This window comes from Camponotus vicinus, unplaced genomic scaffold (genome assembly GCF_025532165.1).
Source record: "Camponotus vicinus isolate PSW18456_S1 unplaced genomic scaffold, iyCamVici1.0 SCAF_2, whole genome shotgun sequence".
NCBI classification, from domain to species: domain Eukaryota; kingdom Metazoa; phylum Arthropoda; class Insecta; order Hymenoptera; family Formicidae; genus Camponotus; species Camponotus vicinus.
Window position 1 is genome coordinate 15,879,824 of NW_028141956.1, and position 25,966 is coordinate 15,905,789.

A 25,966-nucleotide genomic window follows, 5' to 3' on the forward strand; every position below is an offset into this window, starting at 1 on the left:
TTCCATCATATAATAATTAATATTGCAAAATCATATATATTTGTCTCACATAGAGTTACTATTTTTAGAGTTACTATTTTTTATATCATCACTACTTATATATAAATCCTGTTGATATAATTTATATATTGAAGTTATATTTATCTTTTTATTGATATAATATTGTCTAACTGAACGATATCTTCTTTTCTCTTCTTATCAATTTTTCTTGCAACGCTTTCTTCCGAACAAAGTTGAGCGTTTATTTATTCAACTCGAAACATTCAGATGTCAACTCCTCCAGAACACAGAGACAGTCTGCGCACGCTTCGCGTTGATCTCTCCAACTTATCCTCGCTGGGTTGAGTAACTCTCAAGCTACAGTCGAAACTAGATTTTCTGCACGCCATACGGCTTCCCTCTCTTCTCTGCTACAGGAGGTGGCCTATTGTTCAGATGACATTGGGCACATGGGCTAAGATTCGATGGCGCGAAACATTTGTCTTCCAAACGTTGTAATTGCGATGAAGCAAGTTTTGTAAGACAATGCGAAATATTTTGCTCCGCATGTGCTATAAGATCGTGAAGAAACTCTTTCATAAATTCGCTGAATACGGAATATTTCCGCGATTTAATTAAGGAACTGCCTAGACAAATAAAACGAAAATTCGTGAGCGTGTTAAGATGTATGGAATGCTGCTGGAAAGTGTACAATATTTCGTGCAGGTCGGTAAAGTGAGAATATATAGAACTGGCATTATGTTTTTCGCTAACTTGGGATATACATCTCGCATATTTGGAACACATATTTGAAAAATGATTAAGTTTAAATTGAATTTTTATTTTCTCTCTTCGTGATTTTTTTACGGTAAGTAATGTTTTTTTATATTTTAACTTCTTATTTAACATTTATTTATTTTTTTTTTAACTAAAATGATTTATAGTGATCCTATGCATATATACACATGTATTATAATCTCTTATATGTGTATGTACACACACACACACACACACACACACACACACACACACACACACACACACACACACACACATATAGGAATTACAAAAATTAAATTTTACTATTAATAAGAGATTTTTTTAAATATTTTTATTTTATATATTCTTACAACAATACATATACTCAAAAGAAATGATATAGATATGATATAGATTAATTATATATAAATAATGTATGTAATTAATTTAATTTTGATATGCTGCAAATGTATCGATAATCTCTATGAGTTCTTATACTAAATATTGTACTTCTTATAATTAAGAATTTCAACGAATTCTGCATAATTTTAAACTTAATAAGTGTCCCAAGTTAGCATACTTTTTACGTACTCTATTATAGAAATATATTCTTCTCAACTTTCCGTCAAAATTTTTCATCAGACCTTTCTGTTTATATTTGCATAGGCTATATTTAAAAATTAAAGTAGATAACTTATTAATTTTTTTATCTTATGCGTATTTCATAGTTGTCGAACGAACATTTTCATTTCTTTATATTTTTAACTTTTGACTTTTCTACGAATGATATCACGGGTTCTCATAAAACTTGTGTAATCATATGTAGTCGCATAAGTTTTACAAGAACATAGTGGCGCAGCTGTTTCTAGAAATGTCCAATATTCCTAGAAATGTCTAAAAAAGTTTGTATTGTGTAGCTTCGCTGGTAAAAAATAAAATTTCACCACTTGATATTCCAAAGTATTTAAATTATTACACAATTTTTTTTACTTGACTGTTTAAATATTCTTTTTCTTGTATTAATAATAAAAGTGAATTCTTTTTCACGCGTTTCACGTTCACATAGAAATACGCTCGATATTTTTTGCGTCAAAGAACATTATTTATCTTTTAACTGCGCAGATTTTATCTTATCATGTCTCTTTTGTTGTTCTTTTTCTCCAGATAGTTTATTTTAAAAAATATCCAATGAGAGATAAAACCTAATAAATATTTATTATATATTAAAATTAATTACAAATGTAATAATTTCTAAATAAATCTCACATTTTATTAGAACTATAATCTTCTATTGTCAAATATATAAATATACATATAAATAACGTATGTATAACAAAGTTTTTTATCTTATTTAACTCACATTCAAAGTTTTATAAATTTTTATATTAGAAAAAAAAATGTTTACTGTAATACAAGCATAAATATTGTAAATAAAATATTCCTGCCTTATGTAACATATTTATGAATTTCACAAAGTTTAATTGTATTTACATTAATTTGTTAAATATTATATAACCTTAATATACTATACAATCTAATAATAAATTTCCGAATATATTTTTCTTAAAATTATCTACAATTTATACTCTTTTTTGTTATAAGGTGACTAAAATTAACTATAACTAAAATTAAATTCATTTATCAATTGAGAATATAATCATTTTAGAATATATCCAATTTCCTACAATTAACCATATTAAGCAAAAATTTTTCTACAATATATTAATGGTATTATCGTCTTCTTATGAGTACTTTATCTACTTTAATTAAATAGTAAGACAGTTTAATAATTAGCTTAAAAGTAAAAAATTTAATGAAATATGGGTCATCAAAAATCTATTATCATAAAATGTATTATGAGAGATGTATTTGATATAAGATTATTACGTGGCACTTCTAATACAAACACAATTAATTTCCATCTAAACAGAGGGTCCCTTGTTTACTCATATGACTATAATTTGGAGAAGAAAATAAGTAAAGCCAATTTTTGTTATAAAGAAACCTCTAATTTGCAGGAAAAATTTAATAATTTCAATGGAACTTGCAGATTATTAATTTGACATAAATATTACATATGTATTTTATTGTGGAATATATATAATATATATATATATATATATATATATATATATATATATAAATATAAAATAATGTTATTTGTGTTCTTCCTAATTAATATGTTATATAAATCAATAACTCACGAAACTTATATATATAATCATAATTAAATTCCACAAATTAATGACTTATTAGCGTTTAAAGAATAAAAGAAATTTAAAGTTTTAATTATATTACAATTTTGCAATTGCAATGTTAATTAAACATTGTAAATAATTTTTGGCGTTTTTTAATATTTATTATTTTATTAATGTAATAAATAATTTAATTAAACATCTGATATTATAGTTATTTTTGAAGATATATATATATTAATAAAATAATAAATATTAAAAAACGCCGAAAATTATTTACAAAGTTTAATTAACATTGCAATTGCAAAATTGTAATATAATTAAATAAAACTTTAAATTTCTTTTATTCTTTAAACGCTAATAAGTCATTAGTTTGTGGAATTTAATTATGATTATATATATAAGTTTCGTGAGTTATTGATTTATATAACATATTAATTAGGAAGAACACAAATAACATTATTTTATTCATTGACGTCATATTATTAATATAATCTATTAAATTAACATATTCCTTTGTGTCGCTACTTTCTTGGATCGTTCCAAATTGATACACCTATTTGTAACATATGTCACGTATTTGCTAAAGGAAATGCTTCATAGATATGTATTAAATAAAGTACTTGAATATGGATGAAGACTCAAAAGACTTCCTTTTAATTTGACACCTTAATTGTACGAAGTTTTAAAAATAGCATCATTCTATTAGTTGTAAGGTCGAGTATTGATTTGCGTTAATATCTTGTTTGTATTTCTTTGCTCTTACCGCTTTCAATAATTATTTAAATGCTTATTAGACATTATTAATAATTATGTACTTTAATATAATAATATATTCTTATTCATTTTCTATATATAAACTTTTTTCTAATAATATTCTATTATTAGAAGTATAAATAATAACACACACATATAATATATAATTGCCAATTCTAATCATAGGGTAAAAATAATAATATAGAATAATTAAAATATTTATACACAATATACTGTCTGTTATAACATTAAAATTTCACTCTCAATGTAAAACTTTTATAAAAATTAATTATTAATGTATAATATCCTTTAATTTTTTCACTTATTAAGTTGAACATTTCATATATACTAAATTTATTTCATACTGAACATATATTTTTGTAAAATTTAAAATATTCTAGAAATACTATACATATATTTTTATAATTAATCGTTTACTGAAATATTTCCGTTTGCAAATTTGCGTGCTCATTTGCGATATGGTTTCTAAAAGCTCTTCTCATTAATAGTCCTATGTTCGTGACCGCCTACCATTTTAGTAAAAGAAACAATAATTAGCCTATGCAGACTGGGAAATTGGTTTGATTATCTGAATCAATTTATAATTGCCCTATGAAACCTTATCTGGCACATTAATCGACATATTATTATAGATATTCTTCTTTAACATACAATATCCTATATTTAGCATGTTATGTACTCTATAAGCATATTTGTTATCTATGTAATTCTATTCTATTTAAAAAAAAAAGTATAAATTTTTATGTTGTTCAAGAGAAAAAGAAAGAGAAAAAAAGAGAGATAGAGAGAAAGAGAGAGAGAGAGAGAGAGAGAGAGAGAGAGACAGAGAGAGAGAGACAGAGAGAGAGAGAGAGAGAGGTTTAATAACTGAAGAGAGAAAATATGAAATGATATACAAGTAAACAATTTTTTTATAGTTAGAATTTGGCGAAGAAGTATGGCTTCACATTTTGGAGAAAGCTGATTGTAAACACATGGTTTTTAATACAAGACAAATATATTCTGATGAGTTAATGACCAATTTGGCCGCGGCTCTTGCCGTATATACTGGTGATTCTATGGATAACATTATGCAGTTTTTTGGAAAATGCTTTGTTAGATTTTTCAGTAATTTAGGGTAAGTTATTAGTCGAAATTTTTCATATACATATACAATTGTCAAATAATTTTATATAATTTCTGAAAAATTATTATTTATTGAGACTACATAATTATTATAAATTTAAGCTTGAACTCGCAAAATACATGTCTATTATATTAAAAATTGTGAACTGAAGAAATAAATGTGCAAACTAATGTAATCTTGCGTATCTATAAATCTCAAATCATAAGTGAAAATATTTTACATAAATTTATAAAATATAGTTTTATCTGATGTTAAAAAAATGAATTTTCTTATAACATTTAATTTAAAAAAAATATATATATATATAATTATTTTTATTATTTAATTTACTTTTCTTTATTAAAAATAATAAGTTCTCAGCTTCGAAAATTTGTTATTAATTTGTTAATTAATTTTTAAGTATTTATTTCATTATATATATAAATTTTATATATCCTAGCTCTTTTGATATTTGCATCAGTTTCTTGTTTTCAATTACATATATTTTACGATCACGAAAAATTGATCAAAAATCAAAACATAAGATTTTATTATTAATATTAGAAAACAAAAATGGAACATGTATAGAAATTTAATAAATTATACATGCAACGATCACATACACACACACATACACACACGCCACCTATATGTTTCTTGAATACTTATATTTATATAAAAATCAATCTAAAATTTACATTTATTAATGCTTAATTTATTTTATTAGATACGATTGCACTGTAAAAGCAACTGGTCGTTATTTTTGCGATTTTTTACAAAGCGTTGACAATATTCATATGCAAATGAGATTTACATATCCAAAAATGAAGAGTCCTTCTATGTATACAACACATGTCGATCCACAGGGAGTTGTTTTGGTTTACAGAAGTACTCGACAAGGCTTTACACATTATTTTATGGGTAAGAATTGATTACTTTCGCTTATTACATATTTCTTGAAAATATTTTTCCTAGAATTTTATGTGAATTAAATAAAATTATAGCATGATATTTTATAATACTAAATTTAATAATTTAATAATTTTCCACTTATAAAATATTGTGCTTATTTGTGTAAAAAAATTAATCATATCACTATTATCACGGTACATGAACGCGCACAAAATTGACTTTGAAATTTTTTTACATAAAAATAGGTATACATATAAGATATTACTCATCAGTGTAATTATGTTTATATATATATATATATATATATATATATATATATTCTATATTCATACATATATAAAAATACTCTATTAATTATAATATAACTCCACTCTCTTACAGGACAATTATTTCAGATAGCAAAAGATTTATACAATACAGAATTAAGTATTAGAGTTTTAGAAAGTTCAAACAATATTCCAGGATCTCGAAACGTAATGGTTAAGTTCCGTATTGATTTTGATAATCATCAATATGTAAGTTTTAGTTTTAGATTTTATTATAATTTCTCCTTTTCTAATAGTGATACTATTAGCTTGTAGATAAAAACTTATTAAAGTAAAAATAAATAATAATAAATCATATTTTGATTTATACTATATTGTTAAAAGTAAATGATATACATACAGTGGAAATTAATAATTAAAAACCCATTTGCTATGAGACCAGAGAAAAATGCAACATACGTGTAGAAAGTCCATATTTTTACTTTATTTAATATAAGCGTATCAATAGTCAAAAATGCTCTCCGCAATTTTTCTGACAATCCTTAATATTTTGGATAGAATCTTAACATTCTAATGTAAATTAGTGTGAAGTATACATATAGTAATATAAAATTTTAATTAATTAATAAATATGAGTACTAAATTGTAAGGAGATATTATTTAATATTGATATTTATTAATTAATTCGAATTTTATTAACTATGCCGTTTGAAATAAATTTAATATTTAATTTATAATTTATATTACATTCAAAATCACTAGATCACAAAGAATAACAAAATAAAAACTACATTAAACCGTGAATTGCCACCTGTTTCCTGTACATTTTTCTTACGCCTTTTTCCATTTGGCGTCGTGATGAACAAGGATATGCGAATTCTAGGAGCAGGTGATAAACTGCTCCAAGCCTGGGGTGGTACCGCGTCCATTTTAAATAAGCATGCTACAGAAATTTTCAAATTAAGGAGACCCAAGGGAATTTCGTTTACATGGGGAAACGTAAGACTCGCAAAACGCATATATTATACTTTAAAAGCTGCAATAATTAATTTTCTAAAATATTATTTTCAGACATACATAATATAAAACACATAAATTGCAACATAAAAAGATATATTTATAAAATTTATTTTTTTAGATAATGTACTTACATTCAGTGATATTCGAATTAGAACTCATTAGAGCGAATGATCATCACTTCTCGATAAATTCAGACAGTACACCGAGTACAAGTAGTGGTTTAGATAGGCGTGGAAGTCAAGGTGCGAGAAGCATCTTATTGAAAGGCCAAATGAGATATATCGAGGATATTAAAGCGATTATATTTCTCTGTAGTCCTTTGTAAGTTTTCTCCAAGTATCACTATGATTTTATTTTCCATAAGATAACAAATCTGTAATAATTGTTGACTGTTCTCCTGTAATAGAATCAACAATTTGGACGAACTTCTTAATATGAGTTTATATTTGAACGATCTGAATCCTCACGGTATGAGCAAAGAACTGGTACTAGCAGGATGGCAACATTGCGGAAGGTGTATATCATCAAATTTTCATTTATCATAAACAATATTTAAAAAATACATAAAAAATTAGATACATTTTAAGTAAAAAAACAATTTATTATTATTAATATCATTATTGTTATTATTATTATCATTATTATATTTCTTTATTTCCCTATTTCTTGTATGTTTAACTGCGCTAACAAATATTTAACATTTTGTAACTATATTTACAACTAATTTTAAGAGTTAACTTCTATATATTTTTTAACATATATCTCTCTATATAATCCAACAAAAATTATTTTATAAATAATTTTTTGTAAATAATCTATATCCCTTTTACTTGAAGACTGGAAATGATGTTTGAGAGAGCAGAACAAAGATCAGCGGAATTAGAGAATAGCTATGCGCTACTGGATCGATGGAAAAATAAGAGTGACGAACTTCTATATTCTATGATTCCACAAACAGTAGCAGACCGATTACGAGCCGGAGCCAGTCCGCTAAGCACTTGTGAAGTATAAAATCAGATTTTAAAAGTTTCCAGTCCTCTTCTCGATCATATCTGATAAGGAATATTTAATGATACTTTATTTTTAGTCATTTGAGTCAATAACAGTTCTTTTCTGCGAATTATGCGACTTTGATTATTCAACCATTGAAGGAGCAATGGATATCGTCTTATCTATGAATGCTGTTTTTTCCTGTTTCGATACTCTAATGGATCAGTTTAACGTTTACAAAGTAAGATTATTACATATTTCACTGGAATAACTAGATATTATATCATTAAAGATAAAATTTGACTAATACGATGTAATATTTATAGAATCTTAATCCGATCAGGTAGTAGTATTAATTCAATATAAATTTCCTGTGCTCGAATTGTGAAGATAGCTTATCTGATATCAATGAATTACGATCATAACAATGTAACATCGAAAGAGAAAAGTTACATTACTTAAATATAACGTACATATTTATATAACTGTACGTCATATTTATTATTTATGATTGTCATTACAGGTAGAAACCGTTGGTCGCGTGTACATGGCAGCTAGCGGGGCACCAGATAGAAACGAAAATCATGCGCAAAATATCGCTGATGTTTCTCTACAACTTATCGAAAATGTTCGATCTCTCGAATTACCTTCCGGATTAGACATACGAATCCGTATAGGTAACCATAAACACAATTGTTTGACTTTCGAGTACGATACTATCTTATATGATATTTTGAATACGATATCATTTCTGAGAGATATAACTTCGTTTATTTAATGTTCATTAAATTTTATCTTCGTAAAGAATAATAAAATAAAATCGATACGTACTAAGTAGAGATAATAGAATTTTTTCTGGAATTCTTCAGGAATTCATTCCGGACCAGCAGTGGCCGGTGTGGTAGGCATTAAGTTACCGAGATATTGCTTCTTTGGGGATACTGTTAATACAGCTTCTAGAATGCAGACCACTAGTTTGGTAACATAATTTTCTTTGTCTTCAGATAACAATATAATATAATATAATATAATATAAGAAAAAACACATGCTAGAGTATAATAAATTGACAATATAAATAAAAACAGAGGACAAGTTTAACTAATATATAAATTATTTTCTTATCTTTTTAATAAATTATTCTTTTTTAACTGAAATTTGCATATGATATTAAAAAAAGTACAAATTACAGTTCAAGAGTTTATTAACACATAGTAAATAATACATTACATATTATATATTACGTTTATTGTATTAGTTTGTCTTTTTCTTACATCATATAGATATTCAAAAACATATTCAAATACATATTCAAAAACTCTCTTTTATATTTTTATTATTTTTTTCTTTTTGAGATCTTTTTGTGTCCTCTATTTAATTACATTGTATGATATAGCCAGGAAAGGTGCACATTTCTTCCAGTACCAAAGCTTTGTTACCTAAAGATCGTTATCGCACCGAATCACGTGGCGTTGTATGGGTAAAGGTTTGTATTATAAAAGTTTTTTGCATAATAATTAAGTAATAGATAAGTATTCCTAAATTTAATACCGAATTACAATAATATCAATATTAAAAATTAATATTAAATTATATATATATTCAAAAAGTATAAAAGCCTTCTTATCTAAAACAATATGAAAATTGTATTCCTATGTATCAAATTCAAATTTTTAAATGTTTCTCTCTTGTTCCTGTAAAGTTGTCTCGTTCATTTCGGGCTTACGCTCTTATGATGAAACCCTCGATATATGTATATATACAGGGTGTATCTGAAATGATGCACTAAACTTTAGGAGCGTATTCTAGAGGTCAAAATAAGACTTTTTTTCTTATGAACATGGGTCTGCAAATGAATCCCCCTCCGAGCTAAAATTCGAAAATGTGTGAAATTGACTAAACACTCGCAACGCAAATTTATTTATCTCTCAAGAGAGGGTGATAGGTAATGTCAAAACCAAGGTCAAATAATTTTTTTCTGAAATAAAGCCAATTTTCAATTTTTTCCCCAAACTTTAGGGGCCTCTAGCTCGGAGGGGAGTTCATTTGCGGACCCATGTTCATAGGAAAAAAAAGTCTTATTTTGACCTCTAGAATACGCTCCTAAAGTTTAGTGCATCATTTCAGATACACCCTGTATAATATATACAGAGTGATTCTGAACAAACGTTTGTCTTTAAAATATCAAATTCTTGAATGAATTCTAAGACGATTTTTCCTCTTGCAAAATTTTGCCCGGAGCTTAGTTTTTAAACTATAAAGGAAAATAGTTAATTACTTACGAGTACAAGAGGTAGGCAGGGACGGCGCGATATAGGCGATTACGTGGGGCACTCGCCGCGATCAGCTGATTGCTATACACGATGACTGTAACAATCAGTGTGTGTGTGTGAGAATGTGTACGCACACACACACTGATTGTTACAGTCATCGCGTATAGCAATCAGCTGATCGCGGCGAGTGCCCCAGGTAATCGCCTATATCGCGCCGTCCCTGCCTACCTCTTGTACTCGTTCCGTAAGTAGTTAACTATTTTCCTTTATAGTTTAAAAACTAAGCTCCGAGCAAAATTTTGCAAGAGGAAAAATCGTTTTAGAATTCATTCAAGAATTTGATATTTTAAAGACAAACGTTTGTTCAGAATCACCCTGTATACGGGATGTCCCCAATTTAAACGTCAAAACTTCGGAAGCGTGTAGAGGACCGATAAACTGAGAAAAAAAGTCCTTTCGAAATTTGCTCGTTTTTGCTCCATTTTGGAGAAAATCGCAAAAGAAGAAATAAAAAAATTATCATTTTTTCACTTATTTATTCATATTATTATCTATCTTATCTTGGTGAAGATTCTGTTCAAATTGTTGACCTTTTGCAGCAATGCAGCTTTACACGCTCCCGAAGTTTTGACGTTTAAATTGGGGACACCCTGTATATATATATATATATATATATATATATATATATATATATATATATATATATATATATGTAAACATATGTATATGTATGTATGTATGCATGCATGCATGCGTGCGTGTGTGTGTGTGTGTGTGTGTGTATGCATGCATGCATGCGTGTGTGTGTGTGTGTGTGTGTGTGTGTGTGTGTGTGTGTGTGTGTGTGTGTGTAATAATTAATGTTAAATATTATTATTTATGTGAAGGGAAAAGGAGATATGGAAACGTATTGGTTGCAACCAGCAGCAAATAATGAATCAAAACAAGAAATTAACTCGTCAGATGATGAAAATGCAGTAGTTGAAGGTCTCTTAGTTACTAGTATATAAAACTTTAATATTTAAATAACTAAAGTCCATATATAATTCCTTTATGAAGAAGATGTGTATCTTACATGATAAAAGAATCGTTCTATTTTAATATATAAAGGTAAATATCTTTAATATATTCAAATCTTGATATCCATATGCAATGCAAAAGCACTTGTTTAAATTCCATAAAAAATCATTATCACATTAAAAATTTAAATTACGTTCACATTGATTATATATTTATTTCTTATCAATATCATGCTATCGAATTGCACATTTTATATTGCCATTTGTCCTCACTATACGATGTAAATCGCGTTACAAATAGTATACGTGAGTTTTCACTGAAATACCAAATCGTTTGATTGAAAGAAACAGAGAAAGTCTTGCGACTTTCTTTCTTAATGTATTTACTTATTGTGAGTATTGATCAACGTAAAGAGGAGCGCGCGTGCCTTAATTTTTAATTATTATGTGTACTTTCATGTACATAATGTAAGATGTTACAGAGTCACGCATTATGTATAATTGCTCTAAATGCAATTGTAAAATATTAAATTAACTTAATTAACAACAGCAATACTTATACAAATATATAGTAAAAAAAATAATAAATATAAATTAAATAATCATCTTACGATGCGATGAATTTTGAGTATACATAATGAAATTTTAAACTTTTCAATCCTAATAATGTGAATGTAAACCGATTGTTGCAGACGTTAATATATCTATTATAAAAATATATTGTTCCATATGATTCAACCGTTTTAATGTAAAGAAATTTACTAACGATGTATCCAATTTTCGAATGTTGCATTTTTCAAAAAATGTTCACAGCTAGTAAAAATTCTTAACTACGTACGTGTTTCATTATGTATTTATTAGCTATTTTCACGGCCTGTATTGAGTATTTCTCACTACTATCGAATAAATGTAAAATTAACTGAAATAAATATATCAGTCTATATTAATTGTTGTATATCAACAATAACAACCATTCTTCGTATTATGTTCAATCCATGTGAGAAATCGATTTGTTCTGCAATAAACTCCGGGATAACCGGGTCGCGCACATCCTTCTCCCCAGGATACAATTCCTGCAAAATTGAAAAATTTTTTACTTTTAAAGTTGTTTAGCTTATGTCACGTGAAAGTATTCCAATATTTCGCGAAAGTTTCCTTGCATCTAACAATTTCTTGAGTCTCACATATCTAAATTGGATAACTAACTCAATTCGAAGTTGAACTTACCAACTACATGGTAAGTACCATTTTTTTCTACGTGCAATGGACCACCGCTATCTCCCTAATAATATAAAAATTTTTGTATTATTTGCATTTTCGCACCATTGTTATTTTTTTAATTTACCATACATATATGTAACATGTATCAGTAGCGGACAAAATAGAAGTCCAGTACGACTTTCTGCTTACTTGACAAGAATCTTTGCCACCTTGCTTGTAACCCGCACACAGCATATTATCTGTTATTTTATACGATGGATAATTAGTAGCGCGACATTCCGAGTTTGAAAGAATGGGAACATCAACTTTTTGTAAATGGCTTGATACCGATCCACCTTCTTTGGTAGCGCCCCATCCAGTCACTATACCTTTTTCACCAGCAAAGGTTTTTCCTGAAAACAGATAAACAATATATAATCTATCATATAATTAAATTTACATTGTCAATTGTCATCTCATTATCTTCCTCAGTTTGTTCAAGATTAATTTTATGCAAATTTGTAATATTTCCAAGATCCAAGAATTATATATTTGACATGTTTAAAAAAATAATATAAATTATTTTTTGACAAAACCAACTTCGCTTATAAAAATTACCTTGTTCTGGAAGACAGGCAGGTCGCATCGGGCCCTGGAACTTGATAGGTTCCTTTAGCTTAATGAGTCCAATATCGTTGTCGTAATTAACAGTCGAATAACCACTGTGTTTGATCGTCTTTTCTACTTTAAAATCCTGCGTTTTGCTTTCATTAGTCGAATTCCAATCGTGCTCCAATATTCGGACAATCAGTTTACTTGCATCGAATCTATGAAAAAGAATTTGATCGATCATCGATTGTATATATTTTGCATAGATATGTTTAGCGACAATCAGAAAGTAACATAAATGAGTAAATTACTTGTCAATGCAATGAGCTGCTGTCAATACGTATCGTGAATTTATGACTGTACCACCGCAATAAAATTTTCCCCAATACATCAATAAAACCACCCAAGGATACTGAATGACGAGTGTTTCGATGCCTCCGACAATACGATTATGTTTGTTTGTCAAACCGCACGCTATAAATAAAGAATTATTATATAAATATATTTTACTCTCATTTTATTTCTCTTTCTCCTATTCCATACATACTATTTATCTTACTTCAATAAAAAATTTACAAAATTAAAAAATGAGTAATTTTTTTATATATATTTATAAAATAAGATTATTATATATAATATCATTTTGTGAATCTTTTTAATATATTTTGTATAATAATTATAAAAATAGATTAAAATTATGTTTAAAATGAGAAAAAAATAATTGTACAAATATTAAAAACATAATAAACTCAAACGTACTGCATGTTGTACATTTTTCTGCTTGTGAAGGTTCTGTAACTGTTGGTGGTTTTGGCGCCACTATATCTGCCAACCAATCCCAGAATCCTTTCTCGTTATTGATTCCATTTGTGTTATTCGAATTTTGTTCTTCCACGCGTAAAGTGGAATTTGTCTGCAACTATTATTTAATATATATTTTTTTATAAAATATTTAGATTAAAATATCTTTAATATATATATATATATATATATAATATTCAGAAAAATTCTTATAGTTTTAATATTTGAATTATCATCTATGATATCTTAAAAAAATACTGATATTTTTATATAACTGCTGAACAGTGAAACTTTTCGCGAGTTAAATTTAAGAAAATTTAATTCTTTTTCGTAATTTAAAATCCATTTTGAATTAAAAAATTCGGAAGACGTACAATAAATCTGGAATATAGTTTTATGTGTTTGTGTATTCCATGTTTCACTTTTAAATACATTATTTTATATTTGATTTTATCATAAGTTAATTGAAGAAATGTCCATAATTTGTCCATAAATATGCGAAAATGCCACATTATTAACATATTTCGATACCTCATTATCAATTGTGGCCGTTATTGCAAATACGGCAAATATTAATAACAACATAAATCGAAACAACATTATTTCTTGCACTTTAAAATATAACACTAACAATAGTACTGAGGTATTTCCTATTGAGCACTGCGAAAAGAAGTGTTAAACCGATCTGTTCCACAACACTTCCTGCCGAGGCGGCATATACTTTCACACAAGCCTTCGATTCGGTGTCACGTCTTTATTTATACGGAATAGTGGACAAGCCGGTAGCAGGAGTGAAAATTTAGGCTAGCGATATGTAAATTTACTTCAAACAAATGTCGTAAGCACATAACAGATCTGTTAAACCTATCGATTCGTAATAGAGAGCGTATCTTGCTTAGCTGATTCTTTTTTCTTCTCTCGTGATTTCTCTTTTAAAAACGGTATAAAAAGGCAAAGATAAATGTTCTAGTTAAAAGAAATTTATTAAAAAGCAGAGCTTAAAACTTACACAAACATTATAAAGAATATGTTTTCTTGCATTGAAAATCTTCTGAACATTTTTTCTAAATCGCACATAAAAATATATTCTTGTTGAATAATAAATATTTTCAAAAATGTTTATGAGAAATGTCTTTTCATTTATCGAAACTTTTTTTCTTAAATATAAAATAAATACATTATTTACAAATGTTTTAATGTTTTAAATGTTTTAAGTATAAAGTGGCTGCAATAATACACCTAATAATTTATATATATATATATATAAATTATTTAGGTGTATTATATATATATATATATATATATATATATATATAACATCTTGTAAATTATTATTTAGGTATATTATTTTATTGCAGTCACTCTATACTAAAACATTAGCAAATAATGTATTTGTTTTATATTTAAGAAAAAAAAATTTCGATAAATTAAAAGATATTTCTCATAAATTTTTGAAAATATTTATTATTCAACAAGAATATTAATTATTATGAAAAATATATTATATAAGAATATTAATTTTTATGTGCGATTTAAAAAAATGTGTGTGTGTGTGTGTGTGTGTGTATGTATATTAATTTGACATAAATTGTGAAATAATCTTGTGCGATAACCTAAATTCATTCAATTTTCACATTTAATTTTTAACCTTCTTCTTTTAACGCCAAATATTGCAAGGAATCCATATAAAAAAATTCCGACGGATGATCTAAGGGGAGAGTAATTCCGTTTAAAAAAACTGAATCTCGGATAGATATACGTCGAAATATGAAATGATGACATCGTATCCAGTTTGCCTTTTATATATCCCACAACTTTTATTTGAATAATTATTTCTTAACTATCTACTGTATATATTCAGATGTATGTTATTTTATTTTGGACACCTTATATATACCGAAAAATAAATCTGCTATGGAATTATATAAAATGTAAGTTTCTGTAGTTCAAAACAAATGAAATAAATAAATTAAAATAATATAGTGTTTAGGAAATAGTTTTTGAAAGAACTATTAAACTATTATATATATATATATATATATATATATATATATATACATAGCCTTTTTCAAATGTATACCCAAGAAAAAATGGGTATAATATGTTCAGATATAAATATGCATAATTAGATGCAAAAAGATCTGATGATGTATATAATTTTATATGATTACATATAATAACATTCGAAAATTGGCGCGATACGATTTTATATTTATATGATCATATTCGACCAGGTGTTTTCATATATAATTAGATCTAGCTAAATATGATTACATAAAGATCCCGGGAAAAAAAAGTCCATATAAAATTGGCCATATATGGATTTTGTCAATATCTAATTATGTTTTGCCAAATATAGTCATATATGATATCATATATGAATAAATATTATCAGATCTGAAAATTAAGTACCACTAAGAGTACACCGAAAAAATTGTATTCTTAACTTAAGAATATGCCACTATCTTTAGAATATATACCACTAAAATAGGCGCCAAGAGGATCCTCTTAAGTTAAGAGGAAAATCTTCTAAAGAGATATTCTTAATATACAGAGACAAATATTTCTTTGGATTTAATAAATTTTGTTGAAGTCAAATAAATTTAATTATTGGTCTAAAAGTTTTTTCCGCCTAATTTCAAATAATCTGTTTAATAATATTCTGAATCCCAACAAGGAATCCAGATTATTAAATAAATTATTTTAAATTCAGTTTGAAATTAAACTGATAAACAGTGATGTCAGAAAGAGAATGCGGCTCACGTGCACACAGAGAACCTGTGTGTGAGCAGCGTCCTCTCTTTTGCACCACTGCTAAGGGAAAAAAATATACTTTAGATCTTACGTTAATACAAGTCCTTTATATACATTTCATGATAAATATTGAATACGAGAAAAATTAAGAGTGGTCGCCGCGTAGCGGCAAATGAAGAAACATGTCGCGCACACGAAAATCGAGTTGCGGCGTAGAAGTCGCAAATTAAGAATATATTCTTATTCATTAAGAATATATTCTTATTTATTAAGAATATTTATTAAGAGGACTTATAAGGAGGACTTATAATTAATTAAATATATAATGCAAGATATAATTTTTAGGAAAAATTATATTTGTCTATATAAAAAAAGTAAAATCATATATAACACAGGCCAACAAAAAAAAAAGTACCCTGTGCTGGCGATCTGACTAGGCTAGTCTTATGTATTTTGGCCCGCTGAATTCGAATCTGACGTCAGAATTGCTCCATCACGTCACAGTTTTTTTTAAATTTCAAAAATAGACAAAAATTTCGTAAAAATCGACATTCTAGGGTAATAAGACTGCGCTTCTTAAAAAGAAAAAGTTACCAAAATTATATTTTAATGTATTTTCAGACATTATAAATCCAAATCCGACCTAGAATATAAACGTTGTGCTCAATTTTTTTTTGTGCTCATTTTTTATTTTTTTTATTTTTTCAGGTTGTAACACCTAAAATTTACTGCAAACAGATTCTATTTATCAAGATGCGAAGATATTAAGATAGGTTTTTACCTCCAGATAGCACAATCTTTTTTTTCATGTACCTCTAGCGCTTTAAAGACATGAAAAGAGGTTTGTGACCTATATAAAGAAATTTCTGCATCTTATACGAACTCAACAGCTAGAAGCTGTAAGTTTCGAAAAAATTTTTCTCAAAATTTGGACTTGGAGAATATAAGATTAATTCTTTCCAATATAAGATTTATGAATGAACTAAAATCAAATATGGAATACGGAAGATTGCTACTTTTTCATGACAAATGTTAATGGAATCGATGGTATGATTGGTGTGACAAATCGGATTTGGATTTATAATGCCAGAAAATACATGGAAATATGATTTCGGTAACTTTTCCCTTAAGAAGCGCAGTCTGACTACCCTAGAATGTCGATTTTTACGAAATTTTCGTCTTTCTCTTTTGAGATTTAAGAAAAGCTGTGACGTGATGGAGCAATTCTGACGTCAGATTCGAATTCAGCGGGCTAAAATACATAAAACTAGCCTAGTCAGATCGCCAGCACAGGGTACTTTTTTTTTGTGGGCCTGTGTAATCTTTTCTATAATCTATAATCTCTAAAAAGTAAAATCATATATAATCTTAAATGATTATATATAATATCATATATGATTTATATCAAAGCATACATGAAACTAACCTTTGCTTTGGTTTTATACATGCTGAAATATGATATCAATATCTGACTATGTCTGATTGTACAAAATGACGTGAGGTATCTAATATCATTTTTTATGATCAGAAATGATCAGAGATGGATATCATATACAAAAACGTATGCTCTGATAAAATCATATGTGATATTATATATAATCATATAAGACTGTATATAATTTTACTTTTTTTATATAAATAGACATGGACTTTTTTTCCCGGGATAAGATCATATTATGCCAAATTTCAAATATTATTATATATGTTCATACAACATACAACACACAATATACAATACAACAATATATAATACAACATACAATATAATACAACATATATTACAGATTTTTTCATAACCGATAATATAAATTTACATCTGATAATGAGATCTAGCCAAATATGATTATATAAATATATGATCATATCGCGCCAAATTTCGGATCAAATTTTATATGACCAATTATTATATTCGTATATATTTATATATGATCTTATATAATTACATAAATCCATTTTTTCTCGGGATATTACTATTAAATATATTGAATGCCATGCGTTACATATCTTATGATATCTTACGATTAGTTTTAAAGCTTCAGATAAGAGATGAATTATTCCGATGATAAATAGTATTTGGTTGATAATTTAAAAGTGAGAAAAAAAGAGAGAAAAAGAAAAAAAAGAAAAAATAAACTAGTACAAATTTCTATTAAAATTGCGAAAGAATGTCACGTTGCATATACACATGATAATATATTCATGATAATATATCATGACGTGACATGTCAAATCTTTTAACAGATCCTCGCCCTTGCCTTTGTCATTATCTCTCCGTCTGACCCAGCTTATCATAACTTCGATTAGTGCTGAACAAACGAGATAAGATGCGGCAGAGCGAGATATTATACATGTAACTTGTAACAGTGGGTCAAGGTATATAGGTAACGCGACCCTCATGCGGGCGAGACGCGCATTACCTTATTGTTTCGATGTATGTCTAACTTTATCAGAAGTCTTGCTTTATTTTTCATGTATCTTCAGGGTCAGATTATATTTGCGATGTAATCTGTTTACATTACGAATTTATGTTGTCACAGATACAGAGGACAATATATTTATACTTATTTTTCAAACGGAATTTAGGTTAAGATTACAAAAATATTTCATTTATACCAAGTTAATTAATTAATTAAACAATTGTACAGAAAATAATAACAGTTAAAGTAAAATGTTACATGCGCATATATATATAAATTAAACACTAACTTTAGATCATCCGCTTATCTTTTGTAGTGAGCATTTTAAGAGGAATACTTTCGCATTTCTGTCTCAAAAGGCTACAATTTTGACATCGGAAATTACATGCAACATTTTATTTTAACATTATTTTATTTTAATGTGAAAAATAAAGATTTATATATGTATGTATATATATTGCTCGAAAATTTGCCGTAATGTCAAATTTAAACGCGAACTTTAAATTGTTCATTTCATCTCAAATTTTCGTGATCATTTCAAGAGGTACACTTTCGCATTTCTGCCTCGAGATACTGCAATTTTAACGTCAGACGAAAATTACACGTCAAAGAGAGAAGAGGAGACAAGGAAGACGCATATAATTCGCAGTGAAAGTAAAATCATCTGTAAGCTAATAAGTTGCAAGACGATGTTTTTCAGTCTGTGTTGATGAATGCGCGACTGCGATCAAATGATGCGGAACAAATTCAAAATTATGTGCTGGAGAAATTGCGACATTTTTAATTGAATGCTTTCTTATGGTGCCTTTTGCGCCGGATATTGTGTATTTGTTACGCGAGCCCTTTTATGCGTTTTCTTCCACTACGCGATCGAAGAGCCTTGATGAAATCAAACGTTCTATTAACTCGCAGCCTCATCGCATCTTTACGACTGCAGCAAGTTAACGACCCGAGATAATTTTGTTTTCTTTCGCTACGGCTTTGTTCTAATTCAATGAGATTAATGACAAATCACTATTATATTGACTTAATTAAAATTACAATAGCATCCTATTTTCGTGATCTCGATGTAATTTATTAATATTAATTCAAGAGATATACGTTGTGTAAAATCGTATTAATTTATAAATCTATGATTTAAATAGAATTTTATTACTTTCTTATACTTCTTTTTAAAAAATACATGATGATTATTAAACTCATTGTCGTATAAAAAGATGGTCCCAATAATGTATAATGCGATCGATCTTTGCGCCGAGCACTCGCGCGTCAAAAAGCAAATCACTTTCTTCAGGAAGAATGTAACCTCGTAAACGCATACTGGAAGAAAGCGTCTTATGGAATTCAACGATAAAAATGAGATTCACGTGACGACACTTCGCCTGAGGTGTAAAGTGCGCCGAGTGAAATCCCTGCAATTAGTTGTCTCGTTCGCGTGAGCTATCATCAGTGACAGCAACCCATCGCCATCATCAATATCATCATTATCATTGTTGTCATCGTTACGCCGCGACAATGAACCGTGACGGTCGCGAGGCGCGGTGATGTTCATACGCTGACGAAATTGACATTGATCCAGTCTCGATGGATCCCTGAAAAGAAGGGTCGCCGTGAGAGGAGGTGGACTGGGTTGACATTGGACGGATCCGTGGTGGCCGATGGGTCGATTGCGAAATACACTGTCGCGCTCGTACGAACCTGTATACGCGTGCGAATCTCATTGTGTCTGTACCTGTGCAGGTGAGAGACAACGGATGCCGACCGGGTGATTTAAAGGCTGTCACATGTAACATCTGCCAATGCAAACGCACCACTCAAGGTTGACGATCCCCACCGAGACGCACAGCTCTCGTGGGTTCTCTTCATTAGTTATAATTTACTATAAAACGGCAAAACGCCCGGGATACCTTTAGACTTTTCACACCACGGCTGTAAGCACGTGCGTGGATCCGAACCTTGCAATAAAATCAAGTCGGGGTTGACGCGCATCAATTACCGGAAACCGCACGAACATGGACGGCTATGCAAGAATGGAATACATGCTCGCGCTCTCTCTATGCCTGAGCTGTTGCGTCTACGCGTTGCCTCACGTGGTAAGTTAAATAACCATTATATGAACGTGTTTTTTTTAAACTAGTAGAAAGAGAGAAAGTAATAGTAATAGTAGCAGTATTTTGTAATGACAGTGCAGTGAAGTATTTTGTTCTCATCTGTTTAAATCTATATTTGAATCGTTAAATTCTAATACCGTATGCAATAATACTATAAATATATTAAAATGAAAATCTCATATAATCAACATATAATTAAATTAATTTTTTTTGTATTCCTGTAATGTTTCGCGATTATACTAAGTTCCTCGAACTTTATTTAGATATTCCCGAATTATCAAATCCATTTGTTCATTGATAATACAGATTTCTTGAATGTTTTTTAAATTTTACTTTTGTATTCTTTATTATTGGTGCAGGAATATTTAAACAGTCTGAAAATATTGCATAAAAAATATTGTATAATTATTACAAAACAGTTATTTCTTCTATAATGAGAGTCTAATAAAGTAATAGTAAATTTATACTTCTCTAATTTCTTAAAGTTTGAAGGCAAGTAGAATTGATGAAAAAGAATTTAATCATTCATATGCCTCTTCAGGTGCTTGAAAATAATATACGGAATTTTCCTGCCTCAAACGCTCAAGTGCACTACAATATCACGAATGCTGAGATTGTTGATCATCCGACAATAGATGAAGTGTCCTATATAGATTTCGATCCTGCACCCATATCCTCTTCCAAAAGGCCGAACGTCTGTAAAGACTGCAGTAAGTAAAAGCATTTGAGATAATGGATTTCTAATCGGCATATATTTGATGATATAAAAATCTGTGTATATATATATGTACACATACGAAAATAATTTTTCTTAATAATAAATAATAATTAATTAGTTATAAATAATTAGAAAACATCCCACGTAACACAGGCTTGTTTTGTACATTTCTTAAACGTATCCAATGTTTTTTAACCGCAAAGCATTAATTAGAAACGTTTATATAGAAATTTTTAAAACCATAGTTAAGGAAACGTATTTTTCATGTTTCTATAGACAGAATAAAAATTAATTTTTAATTTAATTTCAAATTAATTTCAAATTAATTTAAATTATACAGGGTGTCCCGAAACTAACGCTTGATATTTTAAAGGCAGATTCTCTGGCCAATTTAAAAACGATTTTTCCTCAGCGAAAATGTCGAGGGAGATCATTATTTTTTGCATATTCCCAATTTTTGTCATCATGTATCTTTCTAACTAAGCCTTAAATTAAAATTCTATTAAAATAAACTCTACCTAAAATTAACTAAAGAATGTGACTTTATTAATATTTTATTCCCATAAGCCTTAGTTTGCGAAAAACCCTTTATTTTCAATCGTTTATAACTCGAAAACTATTAGTGCGCGACATTTTCGCTGAGGAAAAATCGTTTTTAAATTGGCCAGAGAATCTGCCTTTAAAATATCAAGCGTTAGTTTCGGGACACCCTGTATATACATACACATTCAAATTATCTATACATGTATACATATACATATACATATACATATGAGATATAAGATAAAGTAACAAAAAATAAGCATTTATACTATTCTAGTGATTCTTAGTGTGATTTTATTCATATATTTGAAAGTAGAAATTAATATATAGTTTTCGTAATAACTATATATATATATATATATATATATATATATATATATATATATATATATACAGGGTGTCATGAAAGTGAGCATGACTTTAAAAAATTAAGATAGATTGGCTCAAAATTAAAAGAAAAGTCTTGTACAGTTATGCAATATTCGCAATAATTAACGAGAAATAAATTAAAGAAAATCGGCCAATGCGCGTGACTAGAAGTGCGTGGCGGTGAAGGCGGTCTCATTGTAACATAATGGTGGCGCGCGGCGAAGCAGTGATTGGAGAGGGGAAGAGCCTTCGCCGCGCACCTACACACTCATCGCTCCTCCCCTCCCCAATCACCGTTTCGCCGCGCGCCGCTATTATGTTACAGTGAGACCGCCTTCACCGCCACGCACTTCTAGCCACGCGCATTGGTCGATTTTCTTTAATTTATTTCTCGTTAATTATTGCGAATATTGCATAACTGTACAAGACTTTTCTTTTAATTTTGAGCCAATCTACCTTAATTTTTTAAAGTCATGCTCACTTTCATGACACCCTGTATATAAATTTTTAATTTTATATGAAGTAGATAGAGATAAATTATAATTTAATATTATTGATTGAAACATTCAATATTACTAATTCTTTCAGTGAAATATTATTGATTTACAGTGCTATACGTATAATCTGTTGTAATCATCAGTGACTATTTACTGTTTTCAGTGATAATATACTAATTCACCTTCAGAGAATGTGTATGAATGCATTATTTTATCACTTCTATGAGAAAATAAACGTTTAACGAATAAAAGAAGAAAACGTTTTCTTCTCAGAAAAGAAATGTATCTCTTAACGTTTTTCAAGTGAACATTTTAACCAATCAGAAACGTTTTCAAGAGTCGGTTATGAAACGTTTCGAAGAAACATTTGTGAAACATTTTTGAAACGAATATGTGCTGCCTGGGACATGTATTATTATATTAATTGCAGCCTGCGGACTTAGAAGAAACTCTCGAATTGTCGGCGGCAACGTGACAAATATTTACAATTATCCCTGGCTTGTTAGTATGACCAAGATGGGAAACTTCTACTGTGCCGGAACTGTAATAACACGCAAGCATCTTTTGACAGCAGCACATTGTTTGCGAGGGTAAGTATCAGTCAATTATAATCGTAGATAATTACATATACTTATGAATTATTTTCCTAATTCTAGAGTTATAGCTGTTATAATGTATTAACGTTTTATTATCAATATAATTTTCAGATACGATATTAAGACTATCAAACTTGTTTTAATGGATAGCGACCGTCCTTCGATAAGCAACAATGCTATAGTCCGTCGTATTAAATCGGCAACCATTCACGAAAACTTTGATGCTCATTCTTTTAATAATGATATTGCGATTATCGAGATGGATGAACCTGTATCTATAGATAATTTCGTGCGAGCAGCATGTTTACCTGAAGATAGTAAGCTATTTTTTACATTAATGAAATATGTATATAAGTTTCAGAGAAATTTTCTGCTCTCAAGTTTTGCTATAAATTGATTATTATAATTATTCCATTTTTTATATAACAAACACATGTTATATACATATAATAATTGTTCTGCAATTACAATAGATAAATATCTACTCAAAATTAAAATTTATTGTAACATTATATTACATCAACTTTATAAAATATTTTGCATCTTATATTTATTTTATATGTTAAATAAATTTTATACGTTAAATATATTCTAAATTCAAATTTTATATTTAAAAATTTAAATAACAAATAAAGAAATTAGAATCTCTACCTAGAATCCGATTCAAATGACAATAAAGAATATCAATTAATGATAATAAATTTGCAAAATTTATAAATTTATAAAATTATAGGAACTATCGATTATACGGGAGCAATTGCAACTGCAGTTGGATGGGGTCGAACGGGAGAAAATAAACCAATAAGTAACGAACTGCGAAAAGTCAATTTACCGATTTTGTCACAAGAGGAATGCGATCAATCTGGATTCCCGAAAAATCGCATTACTGAAAATATGTTTTGTTCTGGTTACCTCGATGGAAAACGCGACGCCTGTTTTGTAAGTATTTCAGGAGTTTGAAATAAATGCAAATAACTGATATTTCTGAATAAAAAAGAAAAAAGTGTTATAAAAAGTATTATATGTGTATTATATGTGTATATAATAAAAGTATATAATATTTGTATCGATTTTTATATTGAAATTTTTACATTGAATCGATTTTTTCATAAAAAGAACGAATTATCTTTATTTTATTGTTCCTTTGTGTGCACAATATATATTTTTATTTATATTGTTATGTTCACTTAAAGGGAGATAGCGGGGGCCCACTACATGTCAAAGGAGTTCATGGACAGCTTGAAGTAATAGGTATGTATTTATGTTTACAAAAGATATCAGATACATTCAATAAAACTTATATTAACTTTATTTAGCAATTTTCAATTTTAAAATTAAAATAAAATTTTTTGTGCACAATAACTACAATTCATGTTCTTTGTTATATAAGCTATAATTGCGAATGTTTTTACACACATACACACACACACACACACACACACACATTAAATATCTGAATAATTAATACATTTTAAATTAAATTTTTTTGTTAATATTAAATAAACTGAATTCTATTTATTAAAAAATATGTCTAATATCAATTTACACTTTAAAATTTCTAAATTTTTGTGTCGAAAGGTATCGTTTCATGGGGGCGTGGATGCGCAAGACCAAATTTTCCAGGTATATACACCAAATTAACAAATTACATGGAATGGCTTAAAGATCACTTAGATAATGAATGCATTTGTCCACCACCGCATCAACAAAACTAACACTTGTTACGATATATTATAACATATTATAATTATCAGAAGAAAAATAAATATTAAATTAGTATTTTGAAATTTATTTGAACATTATAAACATATAGAAAAATATTTTCATCTTTCGAAATTAATATTTGACAAAGCTATTAATATATAATGTACTTTTAATGTCTTAAAATAGTTTGACGAATTTCGTATTACATATTGCAAACGTATAAATATTATGTCTTGTTATTTTATTATAGAATTATTGTAATTGTAAGAATTATTAATTTATTATATCTATTTATATATAATATGACATATATCTAGTCCAGAAGAAATGTATATAATAACATATATTTATACC

At 28.1% G+C, this 25,966-nt stretch overlaps 2 protein-coding genes across 2 annotated transcripts; one reads left to right on the plus strand and one right to left on the minus strand.

Annotated features, from left to right (window-relative positions):
• Positions 1–376: 376 nt before the first annotated feature.
• On the plus strand, positions 377–25,623 carry LOC145967260 (soluble guanylate cyclase 89Db). Its single transcript, XM_083091972.1, has 18 exons — positions 377–705; positions 4,628–4,827; positions 5,543–5,736; positions 6,109–6,242; positions 6,756–6,992; positions 7,132–7,334; positions 7,420–7,527; positions 7,850–8,018; positions 8,101–8,244; positions 8,527–8,680; positions 8,873–8,982; positions 9,398–9,487; positions 21,727–21,895; positions 23,743–23,902; positions 24,020–24,225; positions 24,642–24,847; positions 25,102–25,159; positions 25,487–25,623. The coding sequence occupies exons 1-18, from the start codon at positions 664–666 to the stop codon at positions 25,621–25,623; spliced, it is 2,721 nt and encodes a 906-aa protein (XP_082948098.1). The 5' UTR covers positions 377–663.
• LOC145967263 (trypsin-1) lies at positions 11,960–14,619 on the minus strand. Its single transcript, XM_083091980.1, has 7 exons — positions 14,435–14,619; positions 13,862–14,021; positions 13,414–13,576; positions 13,112–13,320; positions 12,704–12,906; positions 12,521–12,575; positions 11,960–12,366 (listed from the first exon to the last, which is right to left on the minus strand). Exons 1-7 carry the CDS (start codon positions 14,501–14,503, stop codon positions 12,251–12,253), a joined length of 975 nt encoding a protein of 324 aa, XP_082948106.1. The 5' UTR covers positions 14,504–14,619; the 3' UTR covers positions 11,960–12,250.
• Positions 25,624–25,966: the final 343 nt, after the last annotated feature.